Genomic DNA, 20,938 nt, shown 5'->3' with positions numbered 1-20,938 from the left:
CCATTTTTATATTTAATCGAGAAAAAAAAAAGTCATTCAAGAACAATCCAAAAACATAGAAAAAACTAATGAAAGAAAAAAAAAATCCTAGTCAAGAAATGGAACAATATCAACCCCATTGACTTCTTTTAGCGTGTGGAAAATAGGCTAAAAATGTAAAATCAAGCAAATGAAGGTAATTTTATTTCTTTTCAGCTTTCAAATAAAGAAGCTTTTTTCTTCAAATGTTTGTTTTTTTCCTTCGTTGAAATACTGTGTGTGGACCCCTCATACGACATAATAATTTTTTTAGTCCATCTTTCTCTCTCACTCCCTTCCTCCCAACAGAGAAACGTGGGAGATGGTAAAGAGAGATGAGAAGAAAAAATATTGGCTGAAAGCATATAAAAGTAAATTACGGTATGTCAATGCATTCAGTGTGTCCCACAATTTATACTTTTTTTACACATGACCGTGTAGCTAGCAAAACTTTTGCTTTTAGAAGCTGATCTGAAATGGGATCTTGCATATATATACAGACATGTGTATTTATTGTCCTTTTTCACCATAATCAAACATCTTTTTTCTGCATTTCCTTCTAATCCAACACTTGGCAGGGTGATAGTCTTGTTTGCTATTGATACTCTAATTCATGTTTGGGTAACTAATCTTTTTATATAAGTTTTTACATGCACCTATTTGATATCTGTTATTTTCGACGGTAAAATTATCAGCATTGTAAAGGGGTAAAATGCATTTAACTCCAAGATAAGTTTACTAAATTACCGACTATATACCGTTAAAGGGGTAAAATGTGTTTAAAGATATATGAATTGATGATAAAAGTGATTTTTGTCTCTCAAATCCCAATATGGAACCTACACCACTTATTTTAAAATAATTTAAATTACCTCAAAATACAAATCCAACATACCATTTATTTTTAACACATACTTATTTATCTTTATTTTTCTCTCTCTATCTCCAAAACACTAAACTCTAAAAACACAAATCTAAATATTATGTAAGTGTTCCACATACAGATAAACAATTAATGCTGTAACAATTATATCTACAATCGCATGTATATTTACAATTAAAATATCTCGACTATATTATTTTTATTATATATATACTAATCATTATAGCATGTATAAACATAATAAAGTAACATCATTCGCTTTAAAATATATTATAAATAATAAAATAATATATAATTCAATGTATTATATTAAAAAAATAAAAAGAAAGAAAAAAACTAATTTATCAACAAATATAAAATTTAAAAAGCTAAATAAGTTAGTTATTTTATCAATTGAAAGGTATTTTTGTTAGCAACGATGGCACGCAGTTTTCGTACACATAATTTTATCGAATATGATGCATGATTATTCATATATTTTTAAATTGATCAAAAAATTTAGTACACATTGAAAACAATATGAAGCAAAATAATTTAAATAAAATAATTAGTTTTATAGAAAAGTCCATTCAATACAAAAGATAGTAAAGTTCTATTAAATTAAAGTGAATTTTTTATAAATCAAATCCTTATTTTCACGAAACAATTCAATTTATAGTTGTACTTATTTTCAATTAAATTCACCTTTCACCTACATAAATAGTAAAAAAAATAAAAATACGATAGACAATAAAATTTATAATTGTAGACTATTTTAAAATATGGAGGTATTTCTAGCCTTTCCAAGAAAAAAAAAAAAAAGGGGTAAAATGCAATTTGACCTTATTTCTAATTTCGTTCCCTTTGGTTTCAAGTTTCAAACCGCTGCTAAAGCCCTAAACCCCAAATCTTCTTCACTCCACTGTCTCAGACTCTCAGACACTCTCGCTGGTCACCATAAACTCAGCTTCTTCAACATGAGTTACGCGGCGTACAAGATGATGCACTGGCCAACAGGCATCGAGCATTGCGCGTCGGGGTTTATCACTCATTCCACGGCGGATTTCACTCCGAGAATCCCTCCAGTCGCCGCTGATGACCTGGACTCGGAGTGGTCCACTTCCACGAAGCCCATTGGCCCTGTTCCTAACCTCATAACGGTCGCCGCCAACGTTCTTGAGGTGTACATTGTCAGAATTCAGGAAGAGTCTTCTTCGCTCACGGACTCCAAAGCTGCTGCGGAGCCCAAGCGCGGAGGTGTATTGGCCGGGGTATCTGGTGCCTCCCTTGAGCTCGTCTGTCATTACAGGTTATCTCTTTCTTGTTTCTAATTGTAAAATACTTTTGAATTCTTAATTGCTCTACAAAGTGAATGATCAAGTCTTATTTGCTCATTTGGCATTCGTCACTTAAGTTTTGTTTAATCAGTATAGTTTTAACCTTTTTTGTGAAACGGATGGCCCGTAGAGATTTGATCATTACACTCCAATACATAGTTTTGGACTTGTTTGAGCTGGATTTGGTTTCAAGCATCTGTAATTTATAAATGTTCTATCTCTTTCCTTTTAATTTGATTGTTTCATGAAGGTTGCGCTTTGGTAATTGTCATCGTACATTTCTGCCCTGCAAACTTTTTTCTTTTGAAAATGGAAAATTCTGGAGTATTGGAATTGGCTCGTGAGTTTTAGAACTGTAGAAAATTTTTCACAGAGAGTACGAAATGGAATGGAAAGTTTGTAATCTATTAATTCTTTTTTGGGGTATAATTATTCCTGAGAAAGTTATATATGTTTAAAATTATGCTGTTTTGGGTACCTTGTGTAGGTTGCATGGCAATGTGGAGTCATTGGGCATATTACCAAGTGGAGGTGTTGATGGTGATAGGAGGAGAGACTCAATTATATTGACTTTTCGAGATGCAAAAATTTCAGTTTTGGAGTTTGATGACTCGATACATGGATTCCGCACCAGGTGAGCTGTAATATTTTCAATGTAAATGGTATGGGAAAAATACAAACTCATTTTTTGTTACTATGGTTCATCCATATGTAGTTTAGCTTGCAATTTGATAAATTGCATCTGAAGTGGAATAAAGGTATTATATTTGTTTTATTTATCTGTAGTTATTTTTCTTTAACATGAACTGCCAGAATTTCTGGTTGTCTTATGTAAAGAAAATGCTGAAATGCAAAGCAAACAGACGCCAGAATAGAGTAAGTACAGATAAGGTTATGACACAGAAGGGACATTATTACTTGCTGGTAATATGAGTTCTACTGCTTTCTTGTTGATGATCAAGAGACACAATTTTTGCTATAATCTCGATTATGACTTCTTGACCTTGGCTCAACTGGAGATGCCAATTGGTTTCTGATCTTCTTCGTTCCACATGTTAGTAGTCTTCAAATGAGACTCCAGTTGTATTTAATGGTAGATACCTGTCATTCTGTCTTCCAGTTCAATGCATTGTTTTGAGGGCCCAGATTGGCTGTACCTGAGAAGAGGCAGAGAGTGTTTTCCAAGAGGCCCACTAGTGAAAGTTGATCCATTGGGGAGGTGTGCTGGGGTTCTTGTTTATGGCTTACAGATGCTACTGCTCAAGGCAGCTGAGGTTTTGTTCTGTTGCATCTTAATTTCCTTGCATTTTTTTCCCAATAGGAAGGCTTATGTTATGTATTGTGAATATGAAAAGTTTATTTGTTCACTTGAAATTGACGTTGTACTACCCCCATTAACATATATAGTATCTTTTCACAGCTTCCTGACTAAAAATAGTCTTACACATTTCCATTGTACTAGATTTCCCTTTTAGGCGTTTGCTGAATACACCCTACAGGGCCTATACTCTTCCAGATCTCTGAACTCTGAAGCCCAACAAATGAGCTCAAGTGCTATTGTGATTCTCTTTTTCATTTGATTCCAGAAAGAGACCCTCTTGGCTTTTAAATTACAATTCAAACCTTATAGAGGTGCTGGCTTTACGTGAACTTCTTTTTAATTGGATTATTCGAATATCATTTCAGAGAACTTCCTTTCAAATACAAAGAGTTAATGGGAACACAATCTTCTTAGTCCAGATTTGTCAGTAAGCTGGTAAATCCTTCATGTATATACTTTTGTCAGCTGAAGACATCCATTATCCAGAGCACTTTTCTGAATAACAGTAAGTCCAGTTGCTGCCTTCAAATATCACCATATCGGTGGCATTATAGAGAACAACAACAAGAATGTAGAACCTTGACATAAGGTGTAAAACAACGTCTCCAATGCTAATCAATATTATGGATCAGCAATACTTGCATTATGCAATTAGTATCCCCTTATATTATAGCATAAAAGTTAGCTAATGTGTCTTTTTGCTGATGCTGAAGAAATTGCTTGATGAAAGCTGTTTGTTTGGTAATTTGTTGTAGGCACGCGCCACGCCCCTTAACAGCTTTCTGTTTGGTGTTCATGGATGTGTGTGAAATTATCCATGTAAATATTTTATGCATACAATTTATTCCTGTTTAAATTATTCTGGGTGCTCAATTTAATGACTTACGCTCATTGGTAATTCTTGTAGACTTCTACTTTCATTTGAGTTCTTTATAGCACATCTTGCGCCGAAATAAAGATTGTTATGCTAGTTATCCATGGCATAATTATGTTGGACCTGGAATTTTCTTGGAGACCAACATATCTCATTCTGGCCAAAACTTTTTCCTTTTGCACAAGAGCATGTATATGCTGCAAGATTGTGGGCTTGGCTGGTTGTGTGGATGGCGGTGATTTGTATGTTTTTTGAACAGTTTTAAGCAGGGAAAACTAAACAATATATGTTTTTATGTAAGCATTCATCACAAACTACAGTATTTACAGCATTTTGCATTGTAAATTAGCATAATAACATTTAACAGTTTAGATGGTCGTGATGATGAGCATTTCTGCTATATGATTTCTGTCGCTGGACTAATGCTTTTTCCTGTTGCCACTTTGAAGGTGTAGTTCTATATATTGGTTATATAATGTATTTAATTGTGAAAATTTTGATGTTAGGCTAGTTCTGGTTTAGTTGGCGAGGAGAACACTTACAATTCAGGATCCACTGGTGCTTCTCGAATTGAATCATCATATAATGTTGCCTTCCGGGATCTTGATATGAAGCATGTTAAAGACTTTATCTTTATACATGGTGAGGATTCTGACTTGGGTTTCCTTATTCTGCTGATAAAGAATGGTTCAAAAAGTCTAATGGTGGCTGCATTAATGTTCCTATTGATATATTGAAGTATATGAAGTACTTTGTTATAAGTTCCTTATTTCGGAGTCCGGTTGTCCATATTGTATTGAAGTATTAAATGATTCATTGAGAAAATCCTTTGGCAGGGCATGCACCAAACCAAGAATCAGCACTATTCTAGGGGCTGCAGCGCACATGTTTCTTTCTAGTAATTAGTTGATGTGTAGTTGCTGAACATCCTAAATGGATATGTTTTGGAGTTTTATGGCATTTTTTTTCTCTCTGACACGTATAATTTGGTATTTATGAATGGCTGGACAGCATTTACAAGTCACTCGAGCCTCCAAAACACCATCATTATGTTTGGTTTTGTTTTTAACTTGTTTTTGGGTATTTTGTGGAGATAGAGAGAGAAAAACAAAGATAAATAAAAATAAGTGAGAGATAGTGTGTATGTTTGGATTTGTTTTTTGAGATAATATAAAATAAGTATGTTATGTTTGATGTTGGGTAGTGGGGAGACAAAAAATACTGTTCATTGTCAAATCATAATCATGTCTCTTTTATATATATTTTTATACATAATTTATTTAGTTGTGAGTGGATTAAAATAAATATTATTTCCTAATTATATATGTATGGAAATGAAAAAAAATAATTTATGTAAATACACTTTTAAAAATAATTAAATGCACTCTAATAATGGATTAACAATATTTTTTGTTAGTTGTTCTATTCGAGGTGATAAATTTAAATACATTATTCAAATAATGTAATATATGAATTAACCGCGTAGAATAATTATATTATTTTATATTTTTTAAAATTTTTAATTATTCCAATGATGTAGAAAATATTACGTATAAAATATTAAGTGGTTAAAATAAAATATATTTATATTTAAAAATCAAATACTTAGAAACAAGACAAAAACATGACAAAACAAGCAATGGCAAACATTGCTTCTGTTTTGGGCCATCTCTGAGATGGCCCAAAACCGAAAACAAACATAAGGCATCTCTCCTGGAAGACAAAATACTAACTTATTTATTATTTGATTTATTTTGATGCCTTCCTATAATTCTTATTGTCATATATGGCCAAATTTCCAAATTTTTTGTCAAGTGCTTTCTTGGTAAGGTATGAGGGTTTTTTTTTAGGTGACTATGTATGGTGAGTTAGCTTGCAGTGGCAGGGTGGAGTTTCTCATTTCTGTCTTCCTTATTCATCTCCATTTGAAATTTTTATGTGTTTAGAAGATTTAAGTATTGAGAAGGGCTATGACATATATACTTCTGTTGTTCTCTTGAAAGAGTGGAATAATTGGCACTTTCCTGCAGCCTGGAAAATTCCATGGAGAGCAGTAACTCATGCAGAACTAATGTAGGCTTAAATTCTATACAATATTGATCTATGACCTTTCTTTCCATTAAAGCAATAGTACTGTAGGTTAGTGTAGAACCTAAGTGAAAGTGCATGCAGCTCTTCGAATTGTATGACAGACTCATGACTGGTCCAAAGTAAGTGATGGTATGCATAAGCTTGTAAATACGTTTCCAGCCAGACCTTGTACGATGACTCATCCTATAGATGCAAAAGCTGCCAAAAGTGCATACTTGCTTTCTGATTTGCTTTGAAGGCCTTATTTTGCTTGTTGCCCGTCCTTGTTCTCATTCAATTTCGTTCCCTCCTGCTTTTAGTTTCCCATTTGTTGACATAATATTGCTTGACGACTGCAATTGGGGTAGTTGTTTTCTGTTTTTTTACCAGTTTCATCTCATTATGGCTTAGTTTCTATCATCTTGATTTCTGATGATGAAAGTTAAAGCATTTTACAGGTTACATTGAGCCTGTTGTAGTAATCCTGCATGAACAGGAGCTTACATGGGCCGGTCGTGTCTCATGGAAGCATCACACTTGTATGATTTCAGCACTCAGTATCAGTACAACTCTAAAGCAGCATCCGCTCATATGGTCGGCCACAGTAAGTTACATTTCTATTATCTTTCCTCTGATTGTTAACTTGTTGGATTTTATTTTATCTTGCAATGACAATGAGACCTTATTAAGATATAATCAGGATTCTGAGATTGTTTTTTTTGCCCTTGTACACTATATATGAGCAATATTATCTCATGGTGGGAAGAAATATATTTCCTGTTCTACACCTCATATGGTGATTAAGGATTCATTATGTTGCTAGGCTTATCTTCTGCTTGTACCTTGGACACAAATATTGCTTCTTAATCCCCAAAAAGATCAAACACAAAATGTTTTATGCTCGTACACTAGCTGGATACAAACTAACCTTTTACAGAAATCTATTCATATTTGATTCTTTTTTTTTTCTCAGAATCTCCCTCATGATGCATACAAGCTACTTGCAGTTCCATCTCCCATTGGTGGAGTTCTTGTAATTGGTGCAAATACGATTCATTATCATAGTCAGGTTGGCCCCTTTTTGACATTATAATTTTTACTTTCACCTGAAATTGTATTTTCCTCGACTTTACACTTTTTCTTTTCCTGCTCTTTGTCCCTCGCTGTTTAACTGGACAGTCAACATCATGCCTCTTAGCGTTGAACAATTTTGCTGTTCCGGTTGATGGCAGGTTAGATTCAATGTGTCAACTCTTTTCTGCTTCCTTTCTGGTCCCTACATACTCGTGAACTTTGCAGTTGACTCTTTCTTTATAGTCTAATGACTAATAATCTTGTTCGGCTTCCTTTACTTCCATAACTGGTGCTACTTTGCTATAACTACTGCTTAGGCTTTTTCATGTGTCTTATTTGTATAAGTTCAATGAATCCAGACTGCATATGTGCAAAGGTTAACATTTTTGTTTTTGTGTCTTTTTGGGATGGGAATGTCTTTTTTTAACCAGTGAGGTACTTTAGGATGCTTTTGGGATATTTGTTGTCTTTTGCCTGTCTCAGTGGTATTATGTGTTTGGTAATTATGAGAATGGGATATCGATGCCGGAGCGTCCTGCTGTTCCAACTATTCATATTGGACATTTCCACTTTCTGTATGATGCTCCAATTTCCTGCATGGGCATCACAAACAAATAGTGACTTTGAGTCAGTTTCACCTGAATGATAAGCTTCTTCATGAGAAGGTGCCCGATAAGCTTGACTTAGGGGTTAAGTTCCAACTTTATACACAAGTGTGTGTTTTGAGAGCCTAAACTGTAGGCTTTTTAAGGGGCCTTTCGTCCTGACTGGAGCTCTAATTTTGTTGAATTACAATCATTATGAGCAAAATAGTTTCAAATGGTCAAATATTTAATCTTACTACGATGACATATGACTGGGCACTGAAAATACTATAGATTACAATCCCTGTTTTGTTACATTTCTTGAGTGATTAGCGTGCAAGTATTTTTCTATAACATTTAAACTGGATATGCTGATATTTACTCAAGAAAATTTTCTTGATATTCTAGTCATAATTGTCTTTTCTTTAACATTTTTAGGTAAGAGAGATTACTTGGGTTGTGGAGTTTTGCACGAAGAAATGGAAAAACTTGGTACTTAATTAGATTTGCTCAAGGGAAATTTTGGAATTTGTCATGTGACTCGTTTTAAAATGCCTGATTGCGTGAAAGTTTATACCGTCATTGAAGTGGGTCTGAAGGTTTCTTGTTGCAAGTGATAGTCTGCTAAGGTTTCTACTTTCTTTTCTACGAGAGAGGCCACATAAGCATTTGTCGGGTGGATGGTTAGAACATGTCACATTATTGGTGGTGATGTAAGTGAAGATTGTACGGGAAATAGATAAGAAAAGTTGTTCTCTTTTTTCTGTCACCAGAGTGTGAATCAGTTGTGAACCTTCATGAATGAAATCACTAGCTACTGCATCTTTCTCGAGTCTGCCTCACTTTTGAGAGTGTTTGATGTGGATTAGGACTAAGGATATTAATGACCTTTCAGAAGACCGATTGGCTTACTTTATCACAGTGGTTCTTTTCTCTTATTAGCTTGTTGGTCTATTTGCATTCTTACACGGTTTTCTTGATTCTAAGAGGTGATTGTAAATAACATTGTAGTTGCTGTCACTTAAAAAAGGTAAAATGAAAACAAGACTTGTCATTGAAGAACTTGGATTCTTATGAATGGCATCTCCATCCTGCCTTTATTACTTTAGTGTTTTAGTTTTTTCTAATGTATATGCATGTCTCTTTCAGTCAGGAGATGCCTAGATCTGGTTTCGCTACAGAGCTTGATGCTGCCAATGCAACATGGTTAACAAACGACGTTGCTGTGTTTTCAGCAAAATCCGGGGAACTGCTTCTGTTGACTCTTGTTTATGATGGCAGGTTGATACCTATTTGTTTTTTATATTTCCTTTTTTATTCAATTTGAAGACAAATGATGGGGCTTCTACTAATTGTTCATGCTTTCTATTGACTAAGTCCTTCCTTGTATCTGATTTTATGGAGCTTCTATTTGTTTATTTTGTATTTTTTACCATTGAGGATAATTTTATCATATCTGATTTTCAAGGTGTTGCCTTGCTTCTATTCTGACTTGTAAAAGAAACCCAAAAGTCAGATGCATTTTGTTTTAAAGAGGATTATAGCACCAAGAAAACCGTTTGTTTGCACCTTTTGCTGCTGAATAATCTGTTTTTACCAGTTTACTTATTCAGCTTAACTGCAGAACTTTCTCACCTATGTCTTTAAACATAGTCCTTGGTGCTTGCTTTGTTACTTCTGGAAGATTTTTTTATGTGCTGAATTTATCTTAAATTCGTTCCACAATTTCCTGCAATTGGACTGTCAAGTTATCAATTGTCAGGCTGGGACCGGGAAATCTTAATTGCTCTGCCTCTGACCAAATGAATTTTACAAAAAGCGCCCTTCTCTTTCGAAATATTTTTAATCTGACATCTGTTTTGTTGATGGATATTATGGAAATGTAATATAACTTGTGTATAGGATATAATTTTCCCAAAATTTGTGTCCTGTTAATTGTCCAATTTCTTTATAACGCAAGGCAGGTATTTAGAATCTGAATTTTTCACTGATAAATTACTGGGAGGATAGGTGAGGTTCTTGCTGTCAATAGAGGTCAGTTTTTCTCAACATCATCTAAAATATTGGATAGAGTTTTCATGAATGATTTCATCGGGCAAAAAACTGAGGTTTGCAAGTTATTATGCTATCGTTCCCTCATCTCAGAATTGCCTTTTAACTCTGGACTGTGTTGCACCCCTCATCAGTATGGTTGACGTTCACTTAACGTCCTTTGAAGATTAAAAGTATAGTCCAGAATGCTAGTCACAGTATTTTTTGACTTCCTGTGGTCATAATGAAGTTCATTCTTGAGGACATGATGGAAGTTAGAGATCTATTAACTGTTTGATCACTACTCAAGCAACTAATATTGTCTGACTGCATATTTACTAACTCCCCATGCTATTCAGGCTCTGACATTGCAATTACTTGATTTTGATGTATCTAATTATATGTTTATTATTGCAGAATTGTGCAGAGACTTGAACTTTCCAAGTCAAGAGCTTCAGTACTTACTTCGGTCTGCCGCATTTAAGTTTTTTCATGCAGTTGTACATTACTCAATGAAATCTATCTTATTTTTATTAGTTCGGTTAGTTGTTTCATGTTCATGTTTTATAGGATATTACAACTGTTGGAAACTCGTTATTGTTCTTGGGAAGTCGTTTGGGTGATAGTCTGCTTGTGCAATACAATTCTGGAGCAGGAGCTCCAACACTTGGTCCTGGCGTGAAGGAAGAGGTTTGTCATCTATAGTGTTTATAATTGAAGATTGATGAATTGATGTCTTTAATCTGGCAAAACTATCTTTTAGTTGGTTGTTCCTTTTAGTTAGTTGTTCCTGTGTTTCTTCAGTTGCCACTTTTCTGTCCATTCCCTCTCCAACAGCTATGCATCATCTCCTCTCTCACGCATCTTTATTTTCTCTGTCTACTACTCTTTTCGGTAATATATACCTTGTGTACTGAAATATTTTCTTCGTCATTCATAAAAAATTGATATATTATACACATAAATGAGTTTTTGTAAAAAAGAATCATTTTCATTTTTATTATTATTGCTGAGCTTAAAATGAATAGAGTTCATACTTTTATTAGATTCCTATTGGCTTTCCTAAAAGAGACTTGGTCTCAAACTATGAACTCTGTTAGGTGCACTACTATCTTAGCCATTACAATTTGTCAAATCTCTGTTTTACATTTAAATCTACTACATGCAAAATTACTTAACAGTGATATTTGTCATTTACTATTTTCTGTAGGTTGGAGATATAGAAAGTGACGCCCCTTTAGCAAAGAGGTTGAGGATGTCTTCCTCTGATGCATTGCAGGATTTAGTTACTGGGGAGGAGCTTTCTTTCTATGGCACAGGTCCAAATAATCCTCAGTCGGCTCAGGTTAAAATAATCACCTATAGTATGCTGAGCTTCATTGCATTAGATTTATGATGATAATATCTAAGGAGAAGGGTGCTTAATCAAAGTTGGTCCTTGCTCTGTCTTTTCAGTTCTATAGCATTCGGCAGCAGCCAAAAGCTGTTTACATCACGTGTTGTTTAGGTTGTCAAGAATGCCAATTATGCTAAAGAGGAGAAATGAGTGGAGTCTCTAATACTGTACTGAAGATCATGCCAGATGTTTTTCTCAATTTGTATATGATGTTTATTTGGGTGGTCTTACAAAGTAAATGGAACTCTCTGGTGTCAAAAGTTCCCTCTTTTTAGGGCTTTTGAAGAGATTAGAGTTGTTTTATTGGGAAATGACTTGTGAGGACATTACTCGGGTAATTATGCTTTTAATAGCTCCTTGGAACAAATAAATTTAACTGAGGCTGAGCGTGCGTTTGGATAGATGGATTTAAATATGAGGGAAGGATTTGGACAAAGCTCAAACAAATTCAAAGGATTTGTTATTAAGGATTTGAAATCCGTAATTTCAAATCTTTCAATCCAAGTGCAACTTGAAGGATTCAATCTTGAATTTTAGTGGTTACAAATGGATTCTTCACATAGAGGCATAATTTTTCCATTTTTAATTAATCCCTGTGATATTTTGATTCATGCAGAAAACTTTCACATTTGCAGTCCGAGATTCGTTGCTCAATGTTGGTCCACTGAAGGATTTCTCTTATGGTTTGAGAATTAATGCAGACCCTAATGCAACTGGAGTCGCAAAGCAAAGTAATTACGAATTGGTTAGTTATAATTTCAGTTTCTTCATGCTGTATATTACTTGATAATCATGTCTTTGCTTGTGGACATTAGTTCAATAATTGCCAAAAGTGATGCCCAATTATTCTAATGTGTCATTTATTATCTGTTCGAGACTTTTTCCACCATACTTTCTTGTTTACATATTATAAACAAACACATAAAAATCTTTTGTTTGAATCTTATTCAGGTGTGCTGTTCTGGTCACGGAAAGAATGGTGCTCTTACTGTGCTTCAACAATCAATCCGCCCAGAAACAATAACTCAAGTGCGTGTTGACTGTAATATTTTCTAAAAATCAACTATTCATGGTGCCCGCTCGGACATGGATCCTGCATGTGGTGCTTGTCAATTGTTATGCAGTTCTGGAAGTTATGATGCTTGAAAAAGTGCTTTTATTATCTTTTTATCTGACTCGTGAGTAAGCTGATGCTTTGTGTTTTCAGTTGGTAAAACTAAAAATGTGACGCTTGTGGCTGAGGGTGGTAGGGAAGAATAATTACAAGGGACTTGAGTTTTTAGTTTAGAAAAGCATTAAAAGGAAACAAAAGAAAAGCTTTGGTATAGGAAAGTTCATATTGCATCTAGAAGAGTTTGTTTTTCTTCTGGTAGAAGAAAAACTTGCTTCTAGGGAAGTGACTGTTAAATTGGAGTTTCAGGCTTACCTCTTCTTTAAGGAGCTGCTTATATCATTATTCTCTTTTTAAGTTCTATTGTAGGCCTTTAGGAGCTTTAGAGAGCCTTTAAAGAGTCATAAGATGCGCTTAACTTATTAGTTTTAGGACTATGAGAGCATCTGGACCATGATCTGGAACTGACATAAGCTCCCATTGCCAGATAAAGACATTTATTTGGGAAGGTGAAAAAAATTAAGCACATGTATTTTGAAATCCATGGCACTGTTTCTGCTTTTCCAGAGAAAAATGTTATTGTTACTGATACTGTTACCTAAAACACTGTTACTTCCCCCAAATATATACGCATTTTGCCGTCCTTGGTCCATAGAGCACATAGCTATGTTTCTTCAATTTTGTTAGCTTTTGAATCTGTTATTTATTCTTCATTTTGTTGCTTATTTTGTATTTGAAGGTATCTGTACTTTCATCTAATTCATGCCAGGTGAGTTTTAAGCGGTTGATTTTATATCATAACTGGAATTAATGACCTCATTACCTGTATTTGTGTAGGAATCATTACCCGGTTGCAAAGGGATTTGGACTGTCTATCACAAGAACTCACGTAGTGATTCCTCAAAAGGAGCTGCTGATGAAGATGAATATCACGCATACTTGATTATTAGTTTGGAAAATCGTACGATGGTATGTCCTTGATAACCTTTTCTGTTGAAAAAGATCACAACAGTTGAAAAATTCCTACTATTGGTTGTGAATAGAACTCTAAGCCTGGACCTGTGAATTTTGTTTTGCTTGCAGCATTATTTTACTGATCCATTCTTGTGTGCAGGTACTACAAACAGCTAATAATCTTGAGGAGGTAACGGAAAATGTTGACTACTACGTCCAAGGAAGTACAATTGCTGCAGGAAATCTGTTTGGAAGGTGACTCTTTATGTCTTTCCTTAGCCAACATATAAACATGTATCTGGTATTCGGAACTGTTTTTTCCCCTTCTTCTTTTTTCTGAAAACTCATACTAACTTAAAGGCACTTGTATTTCAAATCTGTATTCTTTTATGAGGAGCGACTGTTTTTTTCCCTTGTGATGCATATGTTGTTCATTATATTGCAATTAAAGCATTCACAACTTTGTATTTGGTTTTGATCACAGATGAATATTGTTCTGTCTTGTTTAGTGTATGGTTGCACCACGACATTAAATATCTTTGTTCAACTTTGTAAATGCACCGAAGCTTTAATGATCTTTTATTTATGGCCATTATTAATTTTATCAGTAGCTGATTATATTGGCTCAGTACTAATAGGTGAAGTATTTCATAACTGTTTAAGCAGACGCCGAGTTATCCAAATCTATGCTCGTGGTGCTCGGATCCTCGATGGTGCTTTTATGACTCAAGAATTGGCCTTTAAATCTTCCAATTCAGAGGCAGGTGCAGGTTCTGATGGGACAATCGTGTCTTCAGTTTCTATTGCTGATCCTTATGTGTTACTGAGAATGGTCGATGGAAGTATTCAGCTGCTAGTTGGAGGTATATCTGAAGGGAGAGTTTTTAAAGTCCCCTGTTTCTATGAACAATTAAACATCTAGTTTGTCTAATTTTTGTTGTTTGATAAATATCTTTTCAGGAAAATGGATTGTTGTTAATGATATTGCTTTACTTATCTTGCTATCTTATTTCCTGTTGAAGGGAAAAAACATCCATTTTCTTAGCCCCTAACACATTGTCTATGATTTATTCAATACAAGGGACCTATTTAGTCCTAATTATCAGGCAAATTCAATAGGTTACTTCCTATACAAAGGAAACAACTTGCATATGAACAGATGAAAGAATTTTTCTATTGGTTTGGAGAAACCACAAAATGAAAATTAGTCCATTTACTATGATAGCCTTACATCTTGTAGAAAATGGCGACAAACAGGTGACTCAAAAAACAAGTGACTCTAAAAAGGGATTAGAAACGGTAATTCAGATATCAGGTTGACCAATGATATTAAGGTGGAATATTTCATTGTTCGTACTTTTTATCTGCTTTGATTCTGTTGGACTTCACTGGTTTGTGGATTTGGGTGGTGGATGTGCACCCAGGTTAAAGTTTGAAAATTTGTCGTCTCAAGTGTTCATTCTTTCACATTTAAGTATTTCAAGTATATAAAAGACTACATCATCATATCCCAAAACTGGCACTATACTGAGTTGCAATCCATTTAGATTGAGAAAATAAGACATGCTGAGCTTGAATCCACATGAAGATACTGTATGCTAAATTCTGCATGCACCTGATGTACCCCTACTCTTATTTTCTAGCTTCATGGTCACTTTATGAGAAAAGCTTTAATTTTCAAGTCTTGTGTTATTCATCCAAGGTGGTTGAGTTGTAAAAAGATAGTATCATACTCGGAAGATATACTAATGCAACATGTTATACTGATGGTATAGCATTGAATTCTATGTTTCCTATTTGCCCTTTTTGAATTTTTAAATTTTAAGAATATGATAGGACAACAATTGCTTTTGTTTAAAATTTGGATGATGTGCTTGTATGATGAGAAAGTGGGATTAGAGTAAGAATATTCATGATGAAGCAAACTTTTGTTACTCTGGCTAAAGCAACTCTAACAATATGAGTTGGAGGGGTTAGCTTCCATCTCAAGTTGAATTATTTATTCCAGAATCATATAAAAAGAGATACATTTATCCTAAAATCTATGATTTAATGTTCTCCTTGAACAGTCCTGCTGCTGTTTCTGTAGCTTTCCAGCATACATTTGAACCTAATGAAATAAGCTTCTAATGTGACACCAAGCCTTTTTAATACAATTTGATCTCTTTTGACAAGGAAAGGAAGTTCTATTTTTAACTTTTCCTATTTTATTTGGGGGGTGGGTGGGGTCAGCGGAGTGTCGCAGACTGCTAGAACTAATTTAATCAGTAGTTATTAGGAAATTCATATTTAGACATTCCTTGCATGTCCATGTAGATGTAGATAAGATCAAAGTAGCTTTTTAACATTGACTTCTAGTGGTGACTGTCTCTGATACATATTTATTGTCAGAAACTTTATGTTAGATTATACTTGTATTTAGGCCTGCATATATATGTTACGATACCAGCAGCTGAATGTAGGATCAGCAGCGGACTCTTTAATTTGGCCATTGATTTTCAAGAATTCTGTCTAATAATTGTACCTTTATTTAACCTTGACGTGCTTACTGTTTTCTTCTCTTAGATTCATCAACATGCTCAGTTTCTGTGACCATCCCACCAGCATTTGAAAGCTCAAACAAGCTGGTGTCGGCTTGTACTCTCTATCATGATAAAGGGCCTGAACCATGGCTCCGGAAAACAAGCACTGATGCCTGGCTTTCTACGGGCACTGGGGAGGCTATTGATGGGGCTGACGGTATGATACATGATCAGGGAGATGTATACTGTGTTCTGTGCTATGAAAATGGGAATCTTGAGATGTTTGATGTTCCTAATTTTAGCAGTGTTTTCTCAGTGGATAAATTTGTATCTGGAAAGAGCCACATTTTAGATGCATTTTTCCACGGCCCAGCCAATGATCCTGTACAACTCATGAAAAGATACTCTGATGATGCTGTTGGACATGGCAGGAAAGAGACCACCCATGGTATTAAAGTTGTTGAGTTGTCCATGCAAAGGTGGGCACAGGAACATAGCCGCCCCTTCCTATTCGGGTTACTGTCTGATGGGAGCATTCTTTGTTATCATGCCTATGTTTACGAAGTTCCAGAAAATGCTTCCAAAGCTGAGGGTGTTGTTTCTTCTCAGAGCTCCCTTAATCTTAGCAGTATAAGTGCATCTAGACTTAAAAATTTACGGTTTGTCCGGGTCCTGTTGGACCCATATGCAAGAGAGGAGGCACCATCAGGAACCTCATCACAACGTATCACTGTTTTCAAGAATGTCAGTGGTTTACAAGGTTTATTCCTCTCTGGGTCAAGGCCAGCTTGGTTCATGATGTTCAGGGAGCGGCTTCGGATACATCCACAGGTTAGTTTCGTTCAGTTAATGTTGAATAATTCTCAACATTACGTCTTGCACATAGTTTTTAAGCTATATATTCTTGTCTATTCAGTTCAATAAGAGTAGCCAATCTATTAGAACCCATTTAAGCACTCCTTTGTCCTTCTCCTTTCAGGTTTGTGATGGACCCATAGTTGCCTTCACCGTCCTTCACAATGTGAACTGCAATCATGGGTTTATATATATAACTTCTGAGGTTAGCTAATTGTATTTAAATCTTTTCCCCTTCTTCATATCAACGGGAAACGGAGACTTATTTTATTCTCTTTAGGGAGCTCTTAAAATATGTCAACTTCCAGCTTTGTCCTATGACAACTATTGGCCAGTACAGAAGGTAAGCAATCATTTAGTTCTACTTTTTCTGTCCTGTTCGAGAATCAGTTTATGACACTGTAAATTTGATCCTAATGAGCTCATCTGGATTGTGTCTTCTCATTGGTGCCTTTGATCTTGGTTTTTCCTTTTTTTTGGGAGCTGCCAGATAGCACTGAAGGGGACTCCACATCAAGTGACCTATTTTGCTGAGAAGAACTTGTACCCTCTCATAGTATCTGTTCCAGTGAGTGCATCCTTTATCTTCTATTTTTTCCCATAGTTCTAGCTGCAGCCACTACTTTCAAGTTGCTTAATTTCAGCACAATAAAACACTTCTTATTCGGCAACATATTCACTGATATCTGTTGGCTCGAAAGAATGTTTAGTTGAACTAATCACTTCTTTTTTAATGGTCTTAACAATCACGGGATGCAAGTATGATTCCTTATCTTGCATTCTTGCTGCCAGCAGAACAGGGTAAGATAACAAAATGGAAGGAGACTAATCAAATCATTTTTTCTTTGTAATTCATGTAGGTGCTCAAGCCACTTAATCAAGTCCTCTCATCTCTGGTTGATCAAGAAGCTGGAAATCAATTTGAGCATGATAATTTGAGTTCAGAAGGGACATATCCTGTTGAAGAATTTGAGGTTCGGATTATGGAACCAGAAAAATCGAGTGGGCCCTGGCAAACCAGGGCTACAATTCCCATGCAAAGTTCTGAAAATGCTCTAACTGTGCGAGTGGTTACGTTATTTGTAAGTTCCAACTTTGCACATTTAGCTGCTTCAGTTGACCTTAATGCTTTTGTTGCCATGCAATCCCAGCTCTTTCAGTTGTCTTGTTATACATTTTCAAAAGTAATTTGTTGAATTATTAGTATCGTCCCCTGTTGGGGCCATATATACTTGCAGAACACCACAACACAAGGAAATGAGACACTTTTGGCAATTGGAACTGCTTATGTTCAAGGAGAGGATGTTGCAGCAAGAGGACGTGTACTCTTGTATTCTGTTGAAAGGACCTCTGACAATGTTCAAGCCAAGGTAGCTTGCTGTTTCATATCATGGTCTTTGAACCTACAGCAATTTTGCCGGACTTCTTCACAGCTGGACCGATCACTTTGCCTCACATTGTGTTTCATCTTTCTCTTTAAATCATTTTATTTTTAAATGCATGCTTACTTTTATCCTAATATTTTCAGGTGTCAGAAGTCTACTCCAAGGAATTGAAGGGTGCTATATCGGCTCTGGCATCACTGCAAGGTCATTTGTTAATAGCTTCAGGTCCTAAGATTATTCTGCACAAGTGGACGGGCTCCGAGTTGAATGGTGTTGCCTTCTATGATGTCCCACCTCTCTATGTTGTGAGCTTAAACATTGTACGCACCCAGTATTTGCATGCTCAACACTTTATTTACCAGCAGGAATTAATATCTATGTGCCACTAGTTAATAAAGCTTAGCACTAAGAAAGATTCATTAATGATTTGTTTATTTAGCATATACAATCTCAAACATCCTGGTCTGTTTGGTTTACTCAAACTGTTCTTTCTAATTCTTCTAAGAGATACAACAGATTGATTGCATATGAACTTGCGAGCTTCTTTGCTGGACTTTCTGTTGATGATGATAATCCTGCAGGTTAAAAACTTCATTCTTCTTGGCGACATTCACAAAAGCATTTACTTTCTTAGTTGGAAGGAACAGGTCTCTCAGCTTAATTTATTGGCAAAGGATTTTGGCTCACTTGATTGCTTAGCAACTGAATTTTTGATCGATGGAAGCACACTCAGCCTCATTGTTTCAGATGATCAAAAGAATGTCCAGGTTTTAATGGATTACTGTCTTCTGTCTTTTGGTCTTTCACTTCAATTCTGGCTTTCAGTGGCATGCTTTTCTTTACATGTTAGCTCCGATATGTGCGGTTATTTACACTGTATAAGATGTTTTGCTATGATCATCCTAGAGTAACTTGATATGTTGTGTGCAACATATAGATATTCTACTATGCTCCAAAGGTGTCGGAAAGCTGGAAAGGACAGAAACTTCTATCAAGGGCTGAGTTTCATGTTGGTGCCCATATCACCAAGTTCTTGCGATTGCAGTTGCTTCCTACATCTGCTGACCGGACCACTCCAGGCTCCGATAAGACAAACCGCTTTGGTTTACTTTTTGGCACCCTTGATGGCAGCATTGGCTGTATTGCACCTCTTGATGAACTTAACTTTCGCCGACTTCAGTCGCTGCAGAGAAAGCTTGTGGATGCTGTCCCTCATGTTGCTGGACTGAATCCAAGATCCTTTCGGCACTTCCATTCAAATGGAAAGGCTCATCGGCCTGGTCCTGACAGCATTGTTGACTGTGAGCTGCTTTCCCAGTACGTATTTTCTCACTCATATCTCCGACAATGGAAAGCTTCTTGTGCTTTTGTGCTTTCTACTGTGAACCTCTGTGTTATTTTAATCTTCATATTCCTAGTGCCGGTAATATTGAGTTGTAGTCGAGTACTCCTACTGCTTAATTGGCCAATATCTTAAAAGAAGTATTTACATGATGAAAACTGAAAAGATAGTGCCGCAAGAAGATACTGCCAGTTAGATAGGGTGTTCTTAAATGTCTCATTGACAAGTAGGATAAGTTTCTAAACTTGAAAATGAAATCCAAAGTCCGTGATGCAAAAGAGACCTATGACTCTGCTAGATGATACTTGGTTTCAAGAATGAGATCTCATTCACATTTATGGACTTTGACCCTCGCTCTCATAAATTTGCACAACCACTTATCAGTCTTGTAAAGATAATAGGGGGTTCAAAAATTCTTGTAGAGACAGGACAGTTAGTATTGTGATTGTACCAGCGTGCTAGCAGTGAAATCCTTTTCTAGTAACTTATGATGTGATTTATACGCCAACCTTTGTGCTGCATAACATATCTGGTGCCCAAAATGTTGCAGTTACGAGATGCTCCCACTAGAACAGCAGCTTGATATTGCCAACCAAATTGGAACAACACGAACGCAAATCATCTCCAACTTGAATGACCTCACTCTTGGTACTAGCTTCTTATGAGCATTGCCCATTCAAATGCGAAGTGGTAGACTAGCACCGTTTGTCTCCACTGCTCTCTCAAATTGCAGAAAGCATGAACTCGTTACCAACAGTTTCTTCCCCATTACGATCCAGCAGTTAGTGAGACCCAGGTTCTCATTCAGTATTTGGAAATGGATGAGGTTGGTATTTGAGATCAGAGATCTCCTGGCTAAAGCGGAGCTGCTCGTGCTGTCTGTATAAATTCAGATTCTTTGCTTTTCAGTTGCCATTGATGTAATCATGTGATTATCAGTGTAATGCAAACTCGAAATTGTTGTAGTATTTGAATTTGAAAGGTAGAAATTGCATGGAGTCATTCGACTATTTGGGGAATACATGAAAATTTAAATGATCATTAAGGTGGAGGATTCACAGTCAACAGGTTGAGAGTTCGAGTAGTTAGTTTACCTTTGATAATAGTATGTTGTTTATTTTGAATTTGTTGGCTGATTTAAAAATGTTTATGTACTGCGTATTGCATGTTTTAACAATATTATTTTAATTAATTTAGAACTA

General features: G+C 35.6%; 1 protein-coding gene across 3 annotated transcripts; it reads left to right on the top strand.

Moving 5' to 3' along the window:
• The first annotated feature begins 1,744 nt into the window (after positions 1 to 1,744).
• Positions 1,745 to 20,801, top strand: CPSF160 (cleavage and polyadenylation specificity factor 160). Of its 3 annotated transcripts, XM_011102836.3 has the most exons (26): positions 1,745 to 2,189; positions 2,705 to 2,851; positions 3,338 to 3,491; positions 4,919 to 5,054; positions 6,941 to 7,086; positions 7,456 to 7,551; positions 7,662 to 7,714; positions 9,290 to 9,421; positions 10,589 to 10,640; positions 10,742 to 10,861; positions 11,382 to 11,516; positions 12,184 to 12,312; positions 12,519 to 12,596; positions 13,516 to 13,647; positions 13,793 to 13,887; positions 14,299 to 14,495; positions 16,198 to 16,985; positions 17,134 to 17,214; positions 17,290 to 17,352; positions 17,500 to 17,577; positions 17,870 to 18,091; positions 18,248 to 18,379; positions 18,538 to 18,714; positions 18,976 to 19,161; positions 19,332 to 19,711; positions 20,287 to 20,801. In XM_011102836.3, exons 1-26 carry the CDS (start codon positions 1,858 to 1,860, stop codon positions 20,399 to 20,401), a joined length of 4,356 nt encoding a protein of 1,451 aa, XP_011101138.1. In that variant the 5' UTR covers positions 1,745 to 1,857; the 3' UTR covers positions 20,402 to 20,801. The 3 variants fall into 3 exon arrangements, with proteins under 3 accessions (XP_011101138.1, XP_011101139.1, XP_088738677.1); XM_011102837.3 differs by lacking the exon at positions 1,745 to 2,189 and having other exon boundaries at positions 2,711 to 2,851; positions 4,924 to 5,054; XM_088882551.1 differs by lacking the exons at positions 1,745 to 2,189; positions 2,705 to 2,851; positions 3,338 to 3,491 and adding an exon at positions 4,323 to 4,357 and having other exon boundaries at positions 4,924 to 5,054.
• Positions 20,802 to 20,938: the final 137 nt, after the last annotated feature.

Source organism: Sesamum indicum, linkage group LG7 (assembly GCF_026168435.1).
Source record: "Sesamum indicum cultivar Baizhima isolate 11 linkage group LG7, ASM2616843v1, whole genome shotgun sequence".
Taxonomy (NCBI): Eukaryota; Viridiplantae; Streptophyta; class Magnoliopsida; order Lamiales; family Pedaliaceae; genus Sesamum; species Sesamum indicum.
This window is presented reverse-complemented; position numbering and strand designations above follow the sequence as displayed.